This window comes from Juglans regia, chromosome 14 (assembly GCF_001411555.2).
Source record: "Juglans regia cultivar Chandler chromosome 14, Walnut 2.0, whole genome shotgun sequence".
Taxonomy (NCBI): domain Eukaryota; kingdom Viridiplantae; phylum Streptophyta; class Magnoliopsida; order Fagales; family Juglandaceae; genus Juglans; species Juglans regia.
This window is the reverse complement of record NC_049914.1, coordinates 9,264,057-9,287,930: the sequence shown is the minus strand read 5'-3', so window position 1 is coordinate 9,287,930 and position 23,874 is coordinate 9,264,057. Positions and strand designations below refer to the sequence as shown.

Below are 23,874 nucleotides of genomic sequence, written 5' to 3'. Positions count from 1 at the left end.
TGCGTGTCTGTGTCTCTTACCAAGTCTAACAAAAGTCTACGGCCACCTCCACTAGTAATGACTTCATCTTTATTTTTTTCTTTATATTTATATAATATATTTTTAAATTTATCTATATTGATTTATATATATTTATATAATTATAAATAATACTTTTTCAAGTTTAAAAAAGTATTATTTATTCTCTAAATATTATTTTTAATATTTTTTCTCTCTCTTACTTATTAAAATCAATTTTATAGAATTTATATTAAAATAATTTTGATATATGAAATTTGTATTAAGTTAATGATACAAAATATTTTTTTAGTACATATTAATATTTATTAATAAAATTAGTCATTTTAATATATAAAATTAGTAATATTTAGATATATAAAATTAATATTTTTAAACACATGATATTAAAGGTAAAATATATAAAAAAATAATTTTAAAAAAAATAAAAAATAATAATATTTTATTATTATTTAATTTAAAGATGCATAATATAGATTTTTCTGGGTATACAAAAGTAATCTTCAAAAAATGTAATGTTGAAGATTAAAGAAACCAATGCTACTACACTTCATAGCAATCTCATGGATTAGCGAAGGTAAAAAGAACGAAACCTGCAAAATATATTCCAACGTATCTCAATCTTCCACACTTTCAGCTGCCTCTCTCTCTCTCTCTCTCTCTCTCTAACGTTTTCAAGTCACTGTAAAAGTCAAGGCCACTTGAGAAGACCAACGAAACGAATACTCGGCCAATATCTGCCAAAGAATCCACATCTCTCTCTCCCTTTTGCCGGGCCCTCCGGCAAGAATGAAGCTCTTGCAGCCATCGCACCCTCCTCACCACTCCTTACCCGGTGATCAATTTCACGGGCTCTCGTCCCCGCCGAGTTATCGGTTCGGGTTTCACCCGGAGGTGAGCTCCCGATCTCGTCTGCCTGAGATAGTGGAGGAAGCTGGAGATGAGAAAGTACACTTGGCGGTCGGAAAGTCCGTCGACCGAGCTGTGGCTCTGCTTCAATGGTCTTTCAAGCGGTTTCGGAACCGAGAAATTTGTATTCTTCACGTTCATCAACCTTCTCATGCGATCCCCACTCTCTGTGAGTCTCTATCCCCTCTGTCATGAGTGCTGATTGTTATCCATTAAAGGGGTTCTGTTATTTTTTTCCTGGGATATACAGATTTTGACGTGAATTCTTGTGCTTGCTAATTGATTTCCTTTTTTGTTAAAGAAATATTAGTGGAATTCTTGTGCAGTTGTGCTGTGTGTTTGTTTTGTGTTTAATATTTACTATTGGGTATATGGGTCGAAAAAAAATTGCAAATGTTTTTAATTTTTTTGTTTTTATTTAAAAAATATAAAAACAATATGCAGGCACTAGTTTTCATGATATAAGAAATGTCCTTTGAGTTTCTGTTGTGTTTGTGGGATTATTAATTAATGTGCACTTTGTCGTGGATAGAATATTGTTTGTATACTTGCTGATTTTTTTTTTTTAATTTTTTTACTGTTAGCATATTTACTGAGTGATTTATGTTTTCCACAAGTTGTGAGAAGATATGGGATTCAACGCATCAATTTCTCTCACTTTCCTTAAATTTCTTAGTGTCCTGAATGGGCTTTCCACAAATACATTTTGCAGTAGGAAAACTACCGGCAAGTCGAGCCAACGCTGAAGTAGTGGCTGCACATAGAAGAAACGAATGGGCACAGACAATGAAGCTTGTAGAATATTACGTGAGCATTTGCAGTATAGAAAAGGTAATTCTTTATCTCCTATGCTTTTTGTTATTGTAGCTACTGATTTTATGCGATTCTGTTCCATCAACTTCTTTATCTGATTTTTTTGGGTTCCAACTCGTTTCTTTGTAGTACTACTATGAGTTCTCTCATAGAACTTCTTCTATATGATGCAAAATCAGTTTTTAGGTAATTATTTGCGTTTCCTTGGAGTCAAATGAAGTGCTTCTTGCTATTGATGTTACTGTTTGAGGAGATCGGTGTTCTAACCATGGTTTCTCATCTGGTTTGGGACAAGTATGGTTTTTCCTTTTGGTAGAAGAGAATAATAAACTACAAAGTAATATCAAATATTTATCATAAAATGAAAATCAGAGCTCTATAATTTACCGTCTTTCCCTTGTAACCCTTCTCGTTTCCCTTGGTCAGTTCTTGCCCTTTGTTCCCCAACAGTTGGTGACTTCAAAAATTTTAGGGAAATGTGCATTTCCCCAGACATGTTTTCCTTTTTGAATAATTTTTTGCTGCACTCAATACACTCTCTTACTTTACAGGTGAAAGCAAGCATTGTTACAATAGAAGCTGACCAAGTTCAGAAGGGAATTGTAGATTTGGTGAACAGACATGGCATTAGGAAGCTTGTTATGGGGGCTGCGCCTGAAAAGTAAGTGGTGCATCTGTGGAAATCGTTATATCCTATATGCTAATATTCTAATAAGTGACTTTTCAGGGTATTCAAAGTTTATTTTTTAGATTTAAAAAAATCATTTTTGTAACAATGCTTTAGCAAAATCTAATTTTTGTAACAATGCTGTCTGAGTTCACCAGTACATCTTTAGCAAAATTTACTGGTGAACTCCTGTTTTCTCGATGTTTCTGTACACACAGGAATATCTGCACCCCGTCCTTTTCGTTAGAGCAGCCCTTGGTTGGCTAGTTTGCGGTTCTTTCTTTAGTCCTTTTTGTAATTGCTATATATATGAAAAAATCTTGGTCTGCAATGCTAATCCTTTTTACAGTTGCATGAAGGTGAAAAAGAGCTCCAGCAAGGCAAATTATACAGCTAAAAATGCCCCTTTATTCTGTGAGATATATTTTATCTACAAAGGGAAACATGTGTGGACAAGAGAAGCTTCTGAAAACCCAAATCCTTTGCCTCCCTGTAGTAAACCTGAGATTACAACTGAAGAAACCTTGAGATCCAAGTCATTTCACTGTAGTAGGAATAATGCAATCCATCCAGAATCTCTTCGATCAGTTTCTGCTAGAAGTACCCTCTTCACTGAAAGCAGTAACTGGGTTCAGGGTGAAACAAAACACGTCAAAGTGGATTCATTGGCCGCTTTATCTCATTCATCTCACAATCTCCAGAATTCATTTTGTCCAACAACTATAAGCACTGGTTTAGAAAATAATTCTGCTGAGAGAATGGTGTCTTCAACTTCCGAACCAAAGGTTGAGGAAGAGGGCTTGTATAGTCAGCTAACAGAAGCCAGGATACAAGCCGAGGCTTCAAGGAATGAGGTGCTTGTAGAGATAATTAACTGCAAAAAACTGGAGTTAGAAGCCGTTGAAGCTATCAGCAAGGTAAGCATGAGCTGCATGAGCTTGATTCCTATTCTTCAATTAAGGAACTTGTTCTTTACAATCATGGCTACTAGGAGTTAGGTTGTGGCTGAATTGGTTCTGGGTCAACATAGTTTATGCATCTTAGATTCTGAGAATTAAGTTATGCCTAATAAGGATGTGAACTTCTGAATATATTCATTTTCTTATCATTGGCAAAAATGATTATAAGGTGTTAAGTTTCTTTTATACCTTTTGAAGCATTACTTGAAAAGGATAGGTAGTGAACAAAAGATTATATGTACATGTTTTACATTCTTGCAATGAGCTATACAACGGGAGGCATTTCTTGACCTTTCCTCACGTCCTTCATAATTCCAAGGAGCTCCAATCATGATCTTGACTAATCCTTTTGGAGCATAAGTCCAAATGTGGCTTGGACTTTCATTGGATTGTTACAAATCATATCTAAGTCGATCATAGCTAGAAGTGTGAGATTTAAGCTGCACCACCTACAACAGAATGACCTGACGAGAACGTCAAAGATTTAAGTGAAGGGAGACTGTAATACCCTGGATTAGTATAGGACGGTGGTAGATGGGATCCGACATTTCATGGAAGGAGAAATTCTTGCAGTTTATATAATATAAAGGGACTTCAATTGTGATCTTTGAGTTGTTCTTTTGAAGTATAAGCTCATATGTGGATTAAACTTTCTTTGCATTGTTAAAATGTACATGATGATTTCGAAAATATACACTATAAATTATACTGGATTATTGAGTTCTAAATCTTGTGTGTTATCTCCCCAATCTCAGAATTTTCTATTTCCTTCTCAGGTGAACGTATATGAATCTGCCCATGCACGTGAAGTTAAGCTCAGGAAGGAGGCTGAGGATGCATTGATTACTACACTACAGGACCAAGAAAAGCTCTTGGAAGAAAGAGAAGAAGTGACCATAGAGATACAGAAGACCATGAGAAATGTTGCTCTTTTAGACAGTCGTGCACAGGAAGCAAACCGTAGATGTGACGAAGCAGCTGGTGAGCTAAATTTAATTCAGGCATCCATTGCAACTCTTAGGCAGGAAAAGCAGAGGATCCGACGACAGAAATTGGAAGCCCTACGCTGGCTTGAACGGTGGAGACGTGGACAAGCTGGAGCTGCAAACTGCGATGGGTTCATTGGTTTTGTTGAAGGATTACCCGAGTTAGCTGAAGTTTCATTATCAGATCTGCAAACTGCTACATGCAATTTTTCTGAGAGTTTCAAGATTGGACAGGGAGGATATGGTTGTGTTTACAAAGGGGAAATGTTGGGTAGAACTGTTTCCATAAGGAAGTTCTATCCGCATAACATGCAAGGACCATCAGAGTTTCAACAAGAGGTCAACTACCTCCTTAATCTTCTTTCCATCTCTCTCTAGTAAAATACTTATTGACACTCCTGTAGACAGAGGCAAAAGGCATAGTTATTAGTTGTTATTTGATCCAAACCTCCCACCAGGAATACATACATGCTGTTATTTGTGTGTGCCCGTGCGCTTGTTGTTTAGTAGTTTTTTTTAAGACCTGCCTCTCTGGTTCAAGCCTGTAGGGACTTTACGCAAGCTATATTGAGTACCATTCTAAGCCATTAAAACCTCAATTAGGGGAGCTGCATAAAATTTATACTCTTCCAGCAAGTTTTGTGAAGATTTATAAGTGAGGTATAGAACCCCAATAGTTAGCACTGAGACACGAATTTTGTTCCAATACTGTTTGCCTTTTTTTTGTACTGGATTTAGCAAATTATAATCAGTATTGAATCACATTTTAAACTTTGGTATGTTTCTACATTTTATATTAAAAGATCGTGATATGTTAAGTATTTTTTTGAATACTCCTGAAGCTTTCAGCTGCTTTTATGTGCTATTCTGAATTTCCATCGAAGCTTCAGTACTGATTTGAACTCAAACAAATACAGTGCCACTCAAATTTCTTATTAGTTATAGGGTTTTGGTGCTCTAATCCATATGTTTACTACCAAATTTCTGTTGGACAGTTCAGAAATAGGTTGCACCTCCCATATTTTGCTTTTTCTGTTGAGAACTCCCCCTTGATTAAAGGAGTGGAGTTTACTACCTGCTGGTTCTGATGCGCTATATGTTGGGTAATAAAAATTTTGATGAAAAATTGTTATGGATGGCTGATCTAATCCCATAGCGTAGTAGCTCCCAGCCTCTCTTTGCAGGCAATTTGAAAACAAAAATTATTTACCTCTGTATGAGCCTTTATAATAGATTATATTTATCAATAAACAATTTTATGGAGTACCTATATCACTTATTAAAAAAAAAAAAAAAAAAAACACTTCCGGGGCACTCTATCTGCCTAGCATTGCAGGCTTGTTAAATGTACCATAATTGGCTTATCCTATAAGTTTTTCCCGGATTACCTACCCTTATATTTGCTCTCTGATTGTCCAGATGAGTTGAATAAGATACAAGATCTTATGTTTCCCTGAACTTCAGCCCAAGAAACTTCAGTTTCACATTAGGGCCTCTTTCCTACTCTCTTTCTGTTCACTCGTGGGGGGATCTTGGCTCCACAAAGGGGGAGCTGACTGAACATCTCATCCATTGGCAGGAATTTCACTCGCACCCTATCCACATTTCTTGTTCACCCAAGACGATTGTGTCGGGTGAACTGTGATCTCATACAATCACGTCGGGTGAGCAACTACCCCTTCATCGTAGTACTAATGGGCTAACAGGTTACACTGTGGCCAAGTATCCTACAGAAACTTCTGAGCAGTTTCTTTTATCTATCTGATATTTCAAGTTGTGACGTATAGTTTCCCATTGAAGAAAAAACTATTACAAGATTTAGCAATCAGAAGATACTATTATCTTTCTTGCTTCAATGTCTAGGATACTTTACCTTCCATGTTTCTGACCAACTTTTTTTGTGCATATAGGTTCAAGTTCTTGGTAAGCTACAGCATCCTCATCTGGTGACTTTGCTTGGTGTATGCCCAGAGGCCTGGTCCCTTGTATATGAGTACTTGCCTAATGGGAGCCTTCAAGATCACCTTTATAGAAAAAGCAATATTTCTCCCTTGATGTGGAAGAGCCGAATTCGTATCATTGCTGAAATCTGTAGTGCCCTTTGCTTCTTGCACTCATCTAAACCTGAAATGATTGTCCACGGTGATCTGAAACCTGGAAACATACTTCTAGGTACCGATCTAAGCTGCAAGATTAGTGAATTTGGGATTTGCAGGCTGGTAACTGAGGAGAACCTTTACTGCCCCAGTTTCCGCCGGAGCACGGAGCCAAAGGGTGCCTTTACCTATACAGATCCAGAGTTTCAGAGAATTGGAGTGCTGACACCCAAGTCTGACACTTACTCCTTTGGTCTGATCATTCTGCAGTTACTCACAGGAAGACCACCAGTCGGGCTGGCAGCTGAGCTGCGTAAGGCAGTTTCATGTGGAAAATTGACATCAATTTTGGATTCATCAGCTGGAGAATGGCCTGCATTTGTAGCAAGGCGATTAGCAGACCTGGGGCTGCAATGCTGTCAACTGAGCAGTAGAGAGAGACCAGATTTAACACCTTCTCTGGTGAGGGAACTGGAGCAGTTGCACATCTCAGAAGAGCGACCAGTGCCATCTTTCTTCTTGTGCCCTATCCTTCAGGTGAGTGATGCTTCTCGTGTATAACCTGAGTTGAGGAAGAGGACCAAATGGTAGTTAGTGATGGATCAAATTATTTTAGGGGTTGAAGAGCCAATAAGTAAAGCTTGCTAGCCTAAAAGCAAGTTGTGGTCAAGCTGGGACCCCAACTAAATATGACTCTCTCGCCCGTGAGCTCACCTTTATTCCTCTTTTATGATGGAAAGAGAAAGCCGAAACTCAAAGCTTCATTGCTAAATGTACTGTGGCTCAGCTTGCCCAAATTTGAGTCACAGTGTAGCCCTAGATCTGTCTTCAATCGCTTATGATGCTTTTCAAACAGAGTAATTCTAAGTGCCTTTGCAAAATCTGGACCAAGCAAAGACCCTGAACTCCCAAGAAAACTTCTAGAGTTTGGGTGGTGCTCAAGCTCAACTTGGGCTTAAACCAAGGTTCAATAAAGCTAAGCTGTGCTTTGCTTGGCTACTTTATGCTGGTACTTGTGATTATTTCACGAGGGTGGAGATACTCTTTCCTCTTAGAAAAGATACATTTGAATCCTGTAACTTTCATGGAGATCAAACATAAACTCTTTCACCATAGCCCTTAGGTGAAGATGTAACTGAAATGAAAAGTATCACCTACTATGATTTGTTCACATCAAACAAATCTGGATCTTTCATTCATGCTTATCCTGATTCATATTATGCGTCATGTGGCTTACTTATGTGTAATGGGGTTGGTTTCAGGAAATCATGCATGACCCTCAGGTGGCAGCAGATGGGTTCACATACGAAGGGGAAGCCTTGCGTGGATGGCTGGAAAATGGGCGTGAAACTTCTCCCATGACCAATTTGAAATTAAGTCACTTGCATCTTACTCCTAACAATGCTTTACGGCTTGCCATACAGGATTGGCTTTGCAAATCGTAGAGTTCCTTTAGTATACATGTATGTTTTGTATGTATGTATGTGTGTATCTTTGGTCAATATGTGTGGTGGTGCATTAAAATGCACCCCTTCTTGACCATAATAAGAGGGGGCTGATTGGTGTTGTTTTACTTTGCATTAATTTTTCTTTTAATCTATCATGAAAGCAACCAAAATTGTGGAGTAGCTGGAAGAGCTTCAAGCGTTGAGTATGGAGATGAGGCCAGTTGGTTAATGGTGGAGTTGGCTAACTTTTAAGCTCAAAAGATAAATTCATGAATATTTCTGAGGTGTATATTTAGCTGATAGTATTAGTGGAAGCAAATCCTAGGAAATTTACGTTACAGGCGGTAGCCTGAATGATGAAATAAAGCAACAATTTAATCGTGTTGAACTGGAGAAATTAGAACTAGAAACTAGCTAGGCCATTGCTTAGTTCATAAATGCAATTAAAACAGGTTTGCCAATTTTATCAGACGCTGCTACGTCGACCGAAAAAGGTTTGCACTTTTTTTTTGTTGCTTTTTTTCAAGTATTTTTTAAATATTTTTAAATTTATTTTTAAAAAAGAATTTTATGGGTGATGTTCCATTTTGACCAATCATAATTTTTTTTTTCTTTTTTTCTTTTTCTGGTTCATATCTACATGAACTCGGGTGTAGTACCATGAATCGCATCATTTGAAAGAGAATGAAAGTCATAAATTTCTCTGATCAAACCAATCTTGATAAGAGTTTCTAATAAGAAGCTTAATGACAATTTATCTCTTGGATTCTGAATAAGCATAAACAGGAAAAATCAAAACTCAGCTAGTTGATTGATTATGGATCCTAATATACTCTATTTCTGTGGAATCTGCATAAGCAGAGAGGCAGTGGTTTGATTCTCGGTGCCAGTAAAGGGATGATCCTCTTCCATGGGCATCTCAATTCTGGGTTCATTTTTCTTACCATCCAGAAGTGGGTTAGACTCTCCTGTGAAGTTCCATCTGTGCAACTCTTCCTTTTTAGGAGCCAGGTTTTCTTTGTAACTCGTCAGAGTTTCGGCTTTCGCATTCACCTGGCAATTGCACAAACTGTCCCAAGATCTCTCATTCACCACTTTATTTCCAGACTGGAACATTATAACCTCATGGCTTTGATGTGATTTTTTAACTTCTTTGGTCAACCCTTTGTTTGAGATTGAAAACTGGTTTTCCTGATTTTCTTGACTGTTGAACTGAGAATTAGACCTCCCAAATGTTGTTACTGATGATGATTCAGTTAGCATGCCTTTTGCTGGAGATGACTGCTGGAAGCTCCCAAAACCTTGAATCCCTCTTGTTACATTCCGAGCTCTGTCTCTCTCTTCTTTGAGAAGAGGGCCTTTCTCAAGCAGCTTCAGTATTCTTTCTGATTTCTTTCTAACAGCAAGCCCCCAATCAAATCTGCGTGTGAATATGAGGATCTTGTCACAACTACATAACATAAAACCACGCAATAAACTTGAAAAAGGTTACAATTACAGACCCTTTCTCATCAATATAGTGAAAGCTTTTCATTTCACCAATAGCATCTTTATCACTTTGAAATTCTCCTGCTACACTCTCTGGTCCATGGGTCAACAAGCGCTCAAGTACAATCAGGGAATTGTAAGAGACCCTCCAGTTCTTTCTTTCAAATTTCAAGAATCTGACGCGCAAATATAAACATCACCAATACATCAACATTCTTCAATATCAAATTGGCAAAATAGAAGGAAAAGAAAGACATAAACAAAACCAAAAACACCCTGAACCTTTTGTGCAGGATTTCCACAATTCTCGTATAATCATCTATTTCAAAAGCAGCCCTTGAAATGGAACGCAGGGTAGGCGTGTCTGGAGTCCATGTGTTTCCACTTGTAGCTTCTTCTGTCATTCTGCAAGTATTAAAAAGCATCATCCGAAAGATACCCATATCAGAAACCCAAATAATAGCTAATTCCAACACCACAAACAGACCAACAACTAGCCAAAACAAGAAAAACTAAACCATAAACATAAACTGAGCTAAACAACTTACAGTTGTGCAGGTGTGGCATCTGTGAGAACTAATCTAGCAGTCTTGATTTTCTCTCTGAAGAAGAAAGAAGCTTGTCTTTTCAAGTCATGGAAAGATGGGGTGGCGTCCATGTTGCTGCCACTGTTTTTGCTCAAAACATTCATGTTTAAGACGAAAAATATGTGGGGGAAAACAGTTCCTAGGTTTGCTTCTAAACTAGAATAGAGTTCACCAAAACGAGACGGCACGACTAATCTTTCTATCAAGCAATGTAGGGCGTCTGCAGATGTAATACCTAATGCAGACGAAACAAATAAGAACATGTACTTCTCATTGATAGTCTTAAATCAGGCGAAGAATTCAGAAGAGAGAAAGAAGTTTGAATGATGAAAGCAATTCTGTGGTGGATCACATCTTTGAAAATTCAACTTGAAGTGATGTGTGAAGATCTAATTATTAGTCCCTTTTGCCTTTGAATCGAGAAAATGTATTTGAAAAGAAAAAAGAAAGGATGTAAAGTCAACATCTCTACAGCACTGGACAGCGGGTTACGGTTTGAATTTGAAATGGTATATCAGGTAAATATAAAATATTATCCACAACTATTGTCTTCTCGATATGCATTAAGGTATTGTTTGTTTTTTAAAAATATCTCACTTCATTATTACAATTTTTTTAAATTTTCACATAAAATAAAATAAACAATTCAACTTTTTCAAATCTCAAAATAACAATAATATTAAAAAATATATTCTAACAATATTTTATTCAACTTTTTAACTTTAATCTCAACTTATCTCATCTCATCTTATCTCATCTCTGAAAACAAACGAGCTCTAAGTCCGCAAGAACTCTACCCATTAATCGGGGTGAAAATATATAAAAGAAGAGTTTTATTATGTATAAGTAAGTTTGTATATTAATTTATGTATTAATGTTGTTGTTTTGATATTATAAATTCAAATAAATATTGTTTTTAATAAAATTTACTTTCTGACCAATCATATTTAATGGGTGCGCGTATTAGTGCGTAGAATCGCTTATAATTAGATTTTTCCATAAAAAAATGAATACTACATTGAATGTGTTTGGAAGTTAAATTGAGTTGAGTTAAGATGATAAAATATTATTTTTTAATATTATTATTATTTTAGAATTTGAAAAAATTGAATTGTTTATTATATTTTGTATTAGAATTTGAAAAAATTTTAATAATGAGTTGAAATGAGTTGAAAAACCAAACATACAATCATTTTAAAAAAATAAGATTTAAAAAATTATTTTTTTTTATGTGAATCCCGTATTTATTTCATTTTTTAAAAGAGATTGCACGATGTTTGTACACTCCACAATTATAAATATCATTTCTAAAAAAGAAAACATCCATGTAGAACTTAGAATTGGCTATCTTATCCTATAAAAGAAGAACATATATAGTTATAAATTTTGTTACATATAATCACTTTTATATACTTTTTATGCACTTCACTAATGTGATTGATCGAAACAGTTATTTTATATTAAAAAAATGGCATAGCCAATAACATTAGTAAAGTGTACAATGAATATACAAAAATAACTGCACATAAAACTTTTGTATAACCGTATACTAGTTGAAATACAAATCGATCGACTCTCCATTCCATGCGTTAGGTTTAACTTAAAATTAATGGATATTTCATTTATCTAAGTAATCAACAAAACCCCATGGTAATGATATTCTACTGGTCATTTGAGCCTCACTCATACGTTGATTTAAGGAAATTTATTTAGTAATCCGATGTTTTGGTTAGGTTAATTTTATTTTGTTATTTATCGTCTCACACATTATACACTATATTTATTTTAATTTTAATTTTAATTTTATTTCTATTAAACTAATTAAGTTTTTTTATTCATTATCAATACATCACATATTTAGTAAAGGAAAAAAATCAAAAAATTAAAAAATTATATAATATCATGAAAATGATGAGTAGAATTTCGTAATAAAAACACTTTCATGTTATGATAAGTTTCGGATCAAGTTACTCGATCCGTTTAAAAATTCCATCCACCTTAATTAATGGAAAGCACACGGCAGTCTCAAAGGCTGCCACATGGAAAATTATTTTTCTTATTTAAGAAATTGAAAATAAAATCACTTAATTTATATTATTGAAAAAAAAAAAGAGAAAAAGTTTGAATGAAAAATAAAAAATAAAAAAATAAAAAAAAGGCTGGCCGGGCAAATAGGTATGAGATGCGGCTGAGGTAAAGTGACACTAGTTCACGCAAGGCACCCTGGGCAAGCCCAAACTCGATGTCACTAAAGCCCAGCCCATGCAATGCCACTCTAGTTTAGATTTTGGACAAAGTAGAGCCCTTTATTTTTTGTAGCCACTGGCACATATATCTTTCTTGAATATTGGCCCAACCCAATAATAAAGCACCCCCCACCTACCTCTTCGGAGTTTAGCTACTTACAATCGGAGTATACGTTAATTAAATATTTATACCATATAATTTGATTTAAAAAATAATTTTTTAAATTTTAATTTTATAAATTAAATTTTAATATTTAAGTAACGTAGATGATATACTCTAAATACCAATTTAAAAATAAAAATAAACTAATTCACCAGATCATTATTGAGAATAAAAATACAAACTTTCTACATATTCATATATTTACTTTCTTAATCATTAGAAGAATCAAGATTTTTTTTTTCTTTTTATTTCGATTGAGAAATAGAAATATAAAGTGAGTCTTTCAACATTTATTGATATCATAAAAAAATAAATAAATAAATAAATAAAACTCATTTCGCGTGTCCATTTCTCGTAGTTAAGACATTTAAAGCTACACACGTTTGAATTGGGAATCAAATGTCGTGTAGCCAAGGTTACCTATGAATGAAGGAAGGAAGGAAAGGTTTATAGGGAAGGGAGGGTTGGATGGAGCAGAGAATGGGTAAAATCTTAGTCAGGAAATTTATTGACCAAAAGAAAGGTTTTAATTTGATTAGCCGTAACTATGGCCATATCTGACACGGACATCTCCCAACTGCATCACATTTACTATCCCATTCCAAGCAGATGGCAGTTAAGTGGATTCATTATAATTGGGACCCCCCAACTCCAACTGGGTCTGCACCTGCCCACAGGGCTCTTGTTTCTCAACGTCGTAAATATGCATCAATTGCTTGGTGGGATTTTGATTTTTCCCCAAGTTCTATTTTTTGATTGTGGGAAGCTTCAAAAATGCTGCGAGTCTATATAACTCAAATAGATTTGGGTGGGTTTTAGTAATGTGAAGTATGTAAGCATAGAGTAATTTTTTTAAAAAAGTGTGATTTACTTCTGCTCAAGCTCACTATTGAGTTGCCTTAAACGAACTCTCTAACTTTTCTCGAGTCAAGCGGCTAGAGACTCCGCTCGAGCGATGTGTACCAGACTCCACAATACTCAACAATTCTCCTACTTGGAGACTAATACACCTACTGCATTGCCCTTTGTCTCAAACATGATATCCTCCATCTCTACAACTCACTGCCCCTGTCTTCATGCTGAAGATCAACTGAAGTTGTGAGCAACTTCAGTTTCTCAAGCAATTTTAATTTCTCAAGTGTAACACCATTTGTCAACATATCAGCAGGGTTCTTACTTCCACAAATTTTCTTAAGAAACAACTGTCTGTCATCTAACAATAATCGTATAAAGTGATACATGATCTAAATGTGCTTAGTTCTGAAATAAAACACTATATTCTTGGCAATGAATATGGTACTTTGACTATCGCAATAGAGAGTGTCATTCTGATTCTTTATACCCAATTCCTCCAAAAAGCCCTGTAGCCAAATCATTTCCTTTGCAGCTTCTGATACTGCAATGTACTCAGATTCTCATTCTATAGTAGACAAAGAGACTATTTTCTATAGATTAGAATCCCACAAAACTGCAGTACCACCCAGTGTGTAAACAAACATTGTGGTACTCTTTCTGCTGTCAGTATCTCCAACTAAATCAACATCAACATAGCCCTACACCTCTAAGCTCTCTCCTGAGAAACACAAGCACTTTTCTGAGGAGCCTTTTAGATAACTCAGAATCAACTTCGCTCATTCCTAATGTTGTTTTCCTGGATTACTCATGTATCTACTCACAACTCCCACTATATAGGCAATATCTGGTCTAGTCCAAATCATAGCATAAATAAGTGAACCAATAGCTGAGGCAGAAGGAACTTTACTCATGTAATATTATTCCTCCTATGACTTAGGTGACTGATCATTGCTGAGTCTGAAGTGACTGCCCAAAGGTGTGCCAACTGGTTTGGCCTTGTCCATATTGAACCTACTGAGTACCTTTTTCACATACTCAGCCTACGAGGATCTCAACATGCCTCTGACTCTGTCTCTGACAATTCTCATGCCAAGGATTTGCTTTGCAGCTCTCAAATCCTTCATTGCAAAGTGCTCTGACATCTGCTTCTTCATATTATTAATCTCATCAATACTAGTCCCTGCAATAAGCATGTCATCCACATACAACAACAGAATAATGTAAGAATTGTCAAAGTGCCTGACATAGCAACATTGATATGCCTAACATTTGATGTACCATGCACTGCACATAAAGTTGTCAAATTTCTTATACCACTGTCTATGAGCTTGCTTCAGGCCATACAAGCTCTTCTTTAGTTTGCAAACTGAACCTTCCTTTCCCTGTACTACAAACCCATCAGGTTGGTGCATGTAGATGTCTTCTTCAAGGTCTCCATGAAAAAAAGCTGTCTTCACAACTAACTGCTCAAGAAATAAATCTTTAGTAGCAACCATAGACAATACTAACCTGATGGTTATGATCTTCACCACAGGAGAAAAAATCTCAGAGTATTTAATACCATGCTTCTGCTCAAAGCCTTTTACAACAAGCATGACCTTGTACCTCTTACTGCCATCATGCTCAGTCTTCACCCGATATACCTACTTGTTGTGTAATGTCTTCTTTCCTGATGGAAGTTCTATCAACTCCCAAGTCTACCTCCCTAATAAGGAATCCATCTCATCCTTCATGGTCAGTTCCCACTTGCTAGAATTTTTATCTTGCAAGGTTTATTCGTAACTTTGCAGTTCTCCACCATCTATCAACATAATATAATTCAAAGTAGGTGAGAAACGTTACGGAGGACGAATAATCCTAACTGACCTATGAACTGCAGCTGAGGAATGGACAACTTTGGATTTGACTGCGAAATAATAGGAATGGGTTCATCGGACCCATTGTCCCCGTCACTCACATCTCTGTACTGCACTATGGCCTCTGGTAGGTCATCCAATCTCACGAACTCGGACTCTTGAGGAGTTACTTCAGTAATTGTACTGGACTTGTCCTTGTACACAATCTTTTCATTGAAAATCACATTTTTGCTTCTTATAATCTTCTGACCCTGATCATCCCAAAAAACGATAGCCAAATGTCTAATCTCTATAGCCAATGAAATAACATTTCTTTGACTTAGCCTCAAGTTTACTACAAGCATCAGAATCAACAAGAACTGCATCTGCCCTGAAACCTAGCTAGTCACGTGCAACCTCATGCTTTTAGCATGCTCATTTATAGTTCTGTTCATACGTTCAACAACTCTATTTTGCTGTGGTGTCCCAGGAATGGTCTTCTCCATTCTGATACCCAGAGCTACATAGTACTTATTGAACCCACCATCAATATACTCACCACCATTATTAGACCTCATACATTTCAGTTTCAAGTATGTTTCTGTCTCAACCATGACCTTCTAAATTTTGAACACATTAAATACGTCAGATTTATACTTCCAAAAATAAACTCATACCTTCTTGTTGTGGTCATCAATGAACGTGACATAGTAATGAGAACCTCTAAGGGATGCCACTGGAGAAGGTCCCCACACGTCTGTGTGTAGAAGATCCAATTTTTCTGTCTTCAGTGTTCTGCCACTTTTCAAGAAACTGACCTTCTTTTGTTTCCCTATAATGCAACTCTCACACATACTGAGATCAACTGACTTCAATTCTGGTAGCTTGCCTCTGGACAGAAGTTCTTTCATTCTCTTCTGATTCATATGGCCAAGCCTGCAATGCTACAAATCTGTTGTGTTCTCTGCAATGGTAGTAGTAATAGTATTATTCAAATCAATAGTCATATAAAGTGTACCAGTTTTCTTACTCCGAGCCAGTACCAATACCCCTTTAATGACCTTCCAGGTGCTATCTGAGAACACCACTAAATGGCTACAATCATCGAGCTACCCAACAGAAATGAGATTCTTCTTCAACTCAGAAATGTGCACGACCTTTTGCAAGGTCTATTTGTTCTTGTTAGGGAGTGCAATGTCAATGTCTCACGTCCCCACTATGTTCAAAGCCTCTCCATCAGCCAGGTACACCGTCCCAAAATCACTTGCAACATAGTTCTGCATTATCTCCCGATGGGAAGATGTATAGAAGGAGAAAGAAGCCGCTGAATCTAGTATCCAGTCATCAACTAGACTATTAATTGCAAACAATAGTGCATCATGTACTTTTTCAATTACCACATTAGTACTATCATTTTCGGTCTTATTAGGATTTCTACAGTTCTTCTTTATATGACCAGCTTTTCTATAATTCCAGCAAGTTGCCCGCTGAGCAGGCCTTGACTTACACTTGTCCCTGTTCTTTGATTTTAATCTGTCTTTGTTTGAGTTCATGTCTTGTGATCTCCCCCAAGAATCAACATTCAGTACTGAACCGAACCTGAGGTCTCGCCTGAATCCCCCTGCGCACCTCTTCAACCAAAATTAAATCATGAATATCATCATATTTCAATTTTGATTTACCGGCAGAATTACTGACAGCCATTCTCATGGCTTTTCAACTATATGACAGTGAGGCCAAAAATATCAATGCACGTATCTCATCATCAATTTCAATTTCAAAAGACGACAATTGATTTGTGATAGTATTAAAATCATTCATATGTTGTGTAACAGATGTACCATCTACCATATTCAAATTGAATAACTTTTTCATCAAGTGTACATTATTATTTGTTGACGGCTTTTCATACATACCTGACAAAGCCGCTATGAGATCCGTAGTCGTCTTCTCCTTGATGACGTTGTGTGCAACGGATCTCGATAGGGTTAACCGAATAACCTCCAGACCCTATTGATTCAACAAGTTCCAATCAGCTACTGCCATGTTGTCCAGCTTCTTCCCCAACAATGGAAGATGGAGTCTCTTCCTATAGAGATATTCATCTATCTGCATCCTCCACTATCCATAATCCGTGTCATCAAACTTCTCGATCCTCGATACATTCACTTCTTCTCTAGCCATTGTTTTTCCTCATGCCCGAACATTGGCTCTTGATAACAATTGTTGTGAAAAATGATGATAATAAAGTCAAAGTAAATACGAAAGAGACAAGCAATCACACATGACACAAAGATTTACGTAGTTCGGCAAATTGCCTACATCCACGGGAGCTGCAGATAATTTTTATTTCTTAAAGAATCACAATACAATAGTGAGGGCAACTACTGTTCACACTCTACGGCCATATGTTGTAAAATAACATATATATAGTCAAATGGTAGAAAAATCTTAAAATTCGTGTAATGTTTGCTCGATGCGGGCTCCTTGAGTGGCGTGTCGAGCCCGCATTAAGCAAACCTGTTTCCCACAATTGATCGAGCCATGTGTCGAGCGGCTCTTTGAGCAAACTCTCTGACTTACCTCTGCTTGAGCGGTTCATAGAGCGAACTGTCTGAATTGCATCTACTTAAGCTCACTATTTAGTTGCCTTGAGCGAACTCTCTAACTTGTCTCCACTCGAGCGGTGTGGACCAGACTCCACAGTACTCAACAAGTCCCGTATTTATTAACTTTTTTCAAAATAATTACGCGACGCTTGCACACTCACAACTACAAGTATCATTTCTCTAAAAAAACACATCGGACTTATTCGTAGCAAAATTTTAAAATGAATAATAGTATAGGATACAAATAGTAACTTTCTCTCAAAATAAAAACATTCGAGGAAAGAAGGAATTGTGCACTATTTTTACCTTGCACGATATTCTTTCTTCTACTTCAAAATGGCAATTAGAAATATTTATCGCTATCTTTTACATGGAGGATTGTTGAAAACAAGATTACAATGTTATTCAAAAGGCACCAAAGGGAATGTAGAGGTATATGCTTGTAGGTAATGCGCCAGATCAATGGACAGGAGCATCTCTGGGAGGAGGACCCAATATGGGGCATCTTGATTAAATTAGAGAAAGGATGTTAAAAATGAGTAAATGAATAATAGGTATTGCTCATGGAATATGGTGATGGGATTGGAGAGTACTTCTGACTTTTGTGCAACCAATGCATCCTCGAACCCAAATACTAAAACCTAGTATTCTCTCATATGGCTAAATATTGGGAAACAAGTGTTGATGCTGAGATGACAAAGTGTTGGCAACCTCTTACAGTTGTGATAAAAGAATTGCAGAAAGAAAGAGATGGTTGTGATGATTCCGAACAAAACCCTTTTTCCAAAAGGAATGCCATTTATTAGAATATTACAATTTCTCTATGACAGTTTATAATCAACATAAACCAGCTATTACACCTTTACACCCCTCTCCATCACCCAGTAGATTGCCAACTAAGATCCTTGAGGCACTCCGAGACCTTAAATTGTTAATTTTGCAGAGGTGACCAGGAAGAAAAACAGCAAAAATAGGGGGTTGATGCTGACTTTGTAACCAGATGTCTCTATATCTTCTATCTGTTGTTTTCTCTATTTATACACATGACCTCCAAATCCTTCCCTCTAAAGAAATAACAATTATGGAAACATCATCATGGTAGCGCCGCCGATCCCCTTGTGGTATTTCGAGTAATTCGTGGAAGTCCATACCTGTAATTTACCAAACCAAAATTCACTAAGTTTAGATTTCAAAAGTAGAAGAGAATGCTTCTCTGTCATGACAAGTCTATTACATGCTGAAATACAAAATATATATACCAGCTTTCTTTGCAGCACGAAACAGCACTTCCTCAACCAGATGTTGTGCCGGGTCTCCTTCAGGTTGCAATGAGATAAAAAGTTCAACTTCCGAAACAGCTTCTTTGTTCGTGAAGTATTGATAGAGCCCATCCGAGGATAATATCAAAAACCTGTCTTTTGGGCCTAATCTATGGTGGTATAGAGATGGGACACAGTTTATGTATGGGGAAGTCCCCACGTAGTCTATTCTGAACATCTCCAAAAGTGCATTGTTCCATTTAGGCTGCAGAGAGCCAAGACAAATCAAGTGTAAGAAACGGCAGAACAACTTCTCAATAGTACAAGAAATTTATGTAGATAGATTTCTGCACGAGAAAAAGCAAACATAAAAACAGCACTGTCCATCTATTTTGACAGATTTCTGCTAAGAATACATAATGTTCCTATCAGACACATGCTCATAAACCTGATCTGTGTGGTGGGCAGAAAGGAATGCATATTGCCTGACTAAAGGTTATGACAGAAACTAGTGTTTCAGATTAACAAAGAAGAGACTAGAAGTTCTTCAATTGGCTGATGAGTGACAAGCACATTGAACTATGTGGTTAATCTTCTCTCATTTAAAAATTTTCAGACAAAACAGGTGATTTGTTTCCAATGTTTCTGTCAAGCAATAGAGAGAAGCACGCACGTCACTATAGCTTATGCCAGCAGCAGCAGCAGTCGTTGCATCTCTTTGGATAGATTAAGTGCTCTATTAAGCTAATGAAAATGAAATATACTAGGAGGAGAAGTTATCATTGCTACTCGAAATGTACACCACTGCCACTATGAGTCCTTTTGCTATGTTTATATATGTTGTAGATGAATAGCTGTTAAAACCGGCCTACATCGCAAAGTTAAGTATGAAAATGTTTTCAACAATTTATCAAGCTCTACAGTTTGCAGAGGGGATTAAGTATGAGTTCCACAAAGCCATGTCCTCAGAATTTACTTTTGTCAAACACTGATAAAGGAAGCCCAAAGAACTATCCATTATTAAATTCCAATTATGAAAGATAGCTGAAGCTAGGATGCTAAGAATTTTAAGGTACCTGCTTGAGAAAACCAGCGCCAAAAGCCCGAGTGACCTTCAATGAACCCTTCACACGATCATTCATCACAGCACTAGCATCATCTGGATGTTCGTTCTTTATTCTTTGAACCTCCTGCAATGCAAACCAACATTGATCCATCAAAGACCGAGACGCAGAGAGAATCTACTCAAACCATTCAATCAGCTAAAACAATCTTGATCTAAAAGCGACACTAAAAAAAAGAACTTCGTACCTCTTCCACGCTAGTGCTATGATCCACGCTAAGCTGAAAAGCGGTCAGATTCGGTCTATCTCCGTCGGACACTTCCAGATCATGCGTTGTTTCTTCATTGATCCTCTCCAAGTCCTCCCGAATCTTTCCAAGCCAATAATCGGGCTCGGCCTTCTGAGCCAACACAGCTCGACTATCACCCACATTCAACACATACACATCCTCACCCTTCATTAGCATTATCAGCACACACGAACCCATCAACGCCAACTCTGGATTTTCCACAACCATCTTGTCCGCGATCTCCAAGTAGGCATCCTCTGTCCTCCTCAGAGCTTGCGAAAGCGCTTTCAACACGTCCGCGTGGTTGATGGCTCTCGAACCATCCGACCCAGATTTATTAGTACTATTCAGTAACTGTTCCTTTAATCTCCGGTCGAGCTCCACTCTCTCCCGGTCCCATTCACACTTCCACCGCCACCTTCTCTGATTCTCCTCCCACTTCTTTGTGCTCTTAGAAGTGTTCTTCCCCCCCTTTCGCTTCCCATCATCCCCGCTTGCACACGGATAATTCTCTGGCTGCTCCACTACGCAGCGAACACAAGCATCACCCGCTGTCCGACTCATCGAGCTATTCCCATCGGAATCTTCCATTTCCGAATAAGAGTTCGACTCACAATTGGAAGTTTGGGATAAAACAGGGGAGGAAGTGGCACGGGCAGAAGTAATTGTGCTCGTAGCTGATTCAAACCCGTCGTCCCACAACAGACCCTTGACCTCCTTGTGAACGGCAGAGTACAAATTCGACAGCAAGTAATCGGGCGCGTCGGGGCCGTTGAACCCATCGTAAATCCCAACGAATAACCAGCCGCGCTCTTCCGAAACGACGACGTGGACCCGATCTTCCCCTGCTTTTCCCTGAGCCCACTGAAGATTCTGACTTTCAAAGGAGTCGTCGTCTTCTAAGCTGCCATCGCTGCTAAAATTCACACTGCTCACTGTCAAGTTCTCATTGTGATGCTTCTCCGGCCCAACAATCCAATCAGGCTCTTTTACCACGCCGCCTTTGATGGGAGCGACCATTGAGTTTTGCTGTCCTCGAGCCATGGCTTTTGATATTGCTCGCCGAAGGACCCGAATCAGTTTCCCTTTTCTCGATCTGGGTCTAAAAGCGAAACCCCCATGGGAGAAGCTCCTCGGGAACTGATCAGAGAAACCCTTTTCGATTGGACCAGAGTACAGCCCGCGATCGAGCGGACCTGACATGAAGCTCCTCTCAATCGGGCCCGATAGGAACCCTCTTTCCAGAGGTCCCGAACTTGGAATCCCGTACAGGTTACCTGAAATAGGACCAGAATTCATCAGATTCCTCGGGATTGGTTGGAGAGGAATCGACGCAAAGGAGGTGGAGCTCTCGAACGCCGCGGCTCGATCAACACTATGGTAGGAATAGACGTCTACGATGGACGTGGACAGAGGAGTCCACGTGTTGGCGCTCACTGAAGCGCCGGAGATGGTTTTGAAGGTGGTGGTTTCTTCGGAGTGGACTTTGGATGAAGAGAGTCGTGTCGGGTCTGGTCTTACGTAGCAGAAGGAATGGCCCAGACCCTCGTCAAGAGGTTCCGATGATAAAAACGGGATGTCCGGTCTCCGGCGAGCCTCTTCGCCGCCGGTGAAGCAGACAGTGATCTTTCCCAAACCGTTGCCCATCTCCCAAAAAGAATGAAAAAATGGAACTTTTTTTCCGTCTGATTAACACCCTCTATATGACTATTATCTCATGGCCGATTCACTCAGAAAGAGCCAAAGAGAGAAGATGAAGGTGAGAAGAAGAAGAAGAGGAGGTTGAAGAGAGAAGCGTTGACCTTTGGGGCTTTTGAAAAGAAAAATTCGGATAAAAAAATTTAAAAAAAAAAAGGAAAGAAAAGAAAAAAGAACTCTTTCTGCTTTTTTTATTTATTTTGTATTTTAAACGTTTGTGTTTTGTTTGGGGGGTGGGGCGTTGACTACGGGGTACGGTTTAAGTAAACTCATGGGATTAAGTTTAGATCAGTTATTAAGCCTACAACTGACGAAGGAGCGTGGCTCAAACGCTCCGTTGTTAATGGATGGGATTTGTAAGACGTGGCGAGGGACCCACACGTAGAAAGTTAGATACGAATCTGCGTGCGCGGGTGTGATTCTTGCGCGTGGAATTAGTGTCGAGGGTCATAAATTCTGGTAGCGATCGAAAAAGTCAAAGAGCGAAGCCCAATAAATATAACCTGGAAAGTCGTGCCACGATCGCCGTTGGATCGGGCGGAAAAGGAATCATGGAAGCAACTGGTGACCGACACGTGGCAGTATTATTCCCTTCCCCCTTGTGGGAAAAACAAAAAAAAGTTGGGGTGGTTGCAGATTACTAATTATTCAATACTCCTAATTCAGTACGGTTGTGCGACAGTTTCATGATATTGAATTGAAATTTACCTAAACACTGTTGAAGGATTCAGAGTTTTTACTTGCTGGCTAAGATTTTGAAGGTTGACATTTCTTTGTTCCTTTGCTTTCTGAAATTCAATGGATTACATTTGGAAATTACCAGGCACACTATATATTTTAATTTTTTAATATTTATTAGTGTTCTTGGTAAAATTCTAGATGGTACAGACCCATCAAGTTATTTTATTATAAAATCAGTACAACACATCATTTACATTATTTAAATAATAAAATTTTATTTATAAAATTTGTAAATAGATTTAAAAATAGAATTTTTCAAAAACTTTTAATATTATATTTTTTTAACAATCGAAGCACAGTAGAGTTGGTATGGTTTCAAAAATATACATATTTTTATTGGAATTATAGTGGCTCTATTAGAAAAGAGAGAGAGATAGACATGATGATATAAATTAAGATTTAATATAAATCTTGTAATATTTAATATAAATCTTGTAATATTTAATATTGTTGATAGAAAATATCTAAAACCATGTGTACCTATTTAATTTTATTTTTCTTGACCTGAATTGGAATTTGGATGATCTAATTTAATGAAGGAATTTAGAGCTACTATTTTTTTTTTCGCCCTATTTAAATTCAGAAATGAAATAAGATGAATTGAAATTATTTATAAATAATAATAAAATTTATGAATTAAAATTTATAAATAGTAATAAAATAAGATAAGTTGATCTCCCAATCTAAACTTAACTTAAAGAGGAAGATTGATTTTATTTTCAAAGCGATGTGCTTGGAAGATGTCTTTGAATTTGTGTGCATATTACTTGGAACTTTCTTTTTCTTGCTTTAAATAAAGTCAGCTACAATAATTCGTGCGTGTATAAGTTAGTTTCCTATGCTCACAATCCATCCCATGACAAGTTCTCACATCTAAACTTGCTTTATTGCTAATCCCATCCCGTTTGAAATGACACATTTTGCTGCATTCAATTTCTTTGTTGGATATCAAAAGCTCCAACGCGTTGGAATGGACTTTTTTTTGTTTCTTTGACAACTTCAGGCGCCGTTTGGAATTTTTTCATCTTCAATTTAATTTTAAATTAAATTTAATATTAAAATATTTATCTCTCAAATCTGACAAACCATTAAATTTATCTCAATTTTAAAAAAATTTATTCATAGAATTTATAACTTTTTTCAA

At 37.3% G+C, this 23,874-nt stretch overlaps 3 protein-coding genes across 3 annotated transcripts; 1 reads left to right on the top strand and 2 right to left on the bottom strand.

The window, feature by feature from the left end:
• The first annotated feature begins 577 nt into the window (after positions 1-577).
• Positions 578-8,172, top strand: LOC108992987 (U-box domain-containing protein 33-like). Its single transcript, XM_035685292.1, has 7 exons — positions 578-1,096; positions 1,640-1,758; positions 2,292-2,401; positions 2,757-3,324; positions 4,143-4,691; positions 6,263-6,985; positions 7,711-8,172. Exons 1-7 carry the CDS (start codon positions 808-810, stop codon positions 7,891-7,893), a joined length of 2,541 nt encoding a protein of 846 aa, XP_035541185.1. The 5' UTR covers positions 578-807; the 3' UTR covers positions 7,894-8,172.
• A 397-nt stretch (positions 8,173-8,569) lies between these two features.
• Positions 8,570-10,421, bottom strand: LOC108992937 (epsin-3-like). The gene is made up of 4 exons (XM_018967663.2): positions 9,933-10,421; positions 9,667-9,789; positions 9,399-9,560; positions 8,570-9,316 (listed from the first exon to the last, which is right to left on the bottom strand). The coding sequence occupies exons 1-4, from the start codon at positions 10,232-10,234 to the stop codon at positions 8,731-8,733; spliced, it is 1,173 nt and encodes a 390-aa protein (XP_018823208.1). The 5' UTR covers positions 10,235-10,421; the 3' UTR covers positions 8,570-8,730.
• An 8,018-nt stretch (positions 10,422-18,439) lies between these two features.
• On the bottom strand, positions 18,440-22,080 carry LOC108992999 (probable protein phosphatase 2C 23). Its single transcript, XM_018967753.2, has 4 exons — positions 20,250-22,080; positions 20,015-20,128; positions 18,939-19,203; positions 18,440-18,830 (listed from the first exon to the last, which is right to left on the bottom strand). The coding sequence occupies exons 1-4, from the start codon at positions 21,936-21,938 to the stop codon at positions 18,715-18,717; spliced, it is 2,184 nt and encodes a 727-aa protein (XP_018823298.1). The 5' UTR covers positions 21,939-22,080; the 3' UTR covers positions 18,440-18,714.
• Positions 22,081-23,874: the final 1,794 nt, after the last annotated feature.

Excerpts from the sequence above, each read along its gene's own strand:
- LOC108992987 (XM_035685292.1), top strand. The coding sequence starts at position 808 with ATGAAGCTCTTGCAGCCATCGCACCCTCCTCACCACTCCTTACCCGGT. Across the intron at positions 1,759-2,291 it reads GCATTTGCAGTATAGAAAAG|GTGAAAGCAAGCATTGTTAC; the intron begins GTAATTCTTTAT and ends CTTACTTTACAG. Across the intron at positions 3,325-4,142 it reads CCGTTGAAGCTATCAGCAAG|GTGAACGTATATGAATCTGC; the intron begins GTAAGCATGAGC and ends TTTCCTTCTCAG.
- LOC108992999 (XM_018967753.2), bottom strand. The coding sequence starts at position 21,938 with ATGGGCAACGGTTTGGGAAAGATCACTGTCTGCTTCACCGGCGGCGAA. Across the intron at positions 19,204-20,014 it reads GCGCTGGTTTTCTCAAGCAG|CCTAAATGGAACAATGCACT; the intron begins GTACCTTAAAAT and ends GGCTCTCTGCAG. Across the intron at positions 18,831-18,938 it reads TCGTGCTGCAAAGAAAGCTG|GTATGGACTTCCACGAATTA; the intron begins GTATATATATTT and ends GGTAAATTACAG.
- LOC108992937 (XM_018967663.2), bottom strand. The coding sequence starts at position 10,234 with ATGTTCTTATTTGTTTCGTCTGCATTAGGTATTACATCTGCAGACGCC. Across the intron at positions 9,790-9,932 it reads GATGCCACACCTGCACAACT|AATGACAGAAGAAGCTACAA; the intron begins GTAAGTTGTTTA and ends TAATACTTGCAG. Across the intron at positions 9,561-9,666 it reads GTGGAAATCCTGCACAAAAG|ATTCTTGAAATTTGAAAGAA; the intron begins GTTCAGGGTGTT and ends TTTGCGCGTCAG.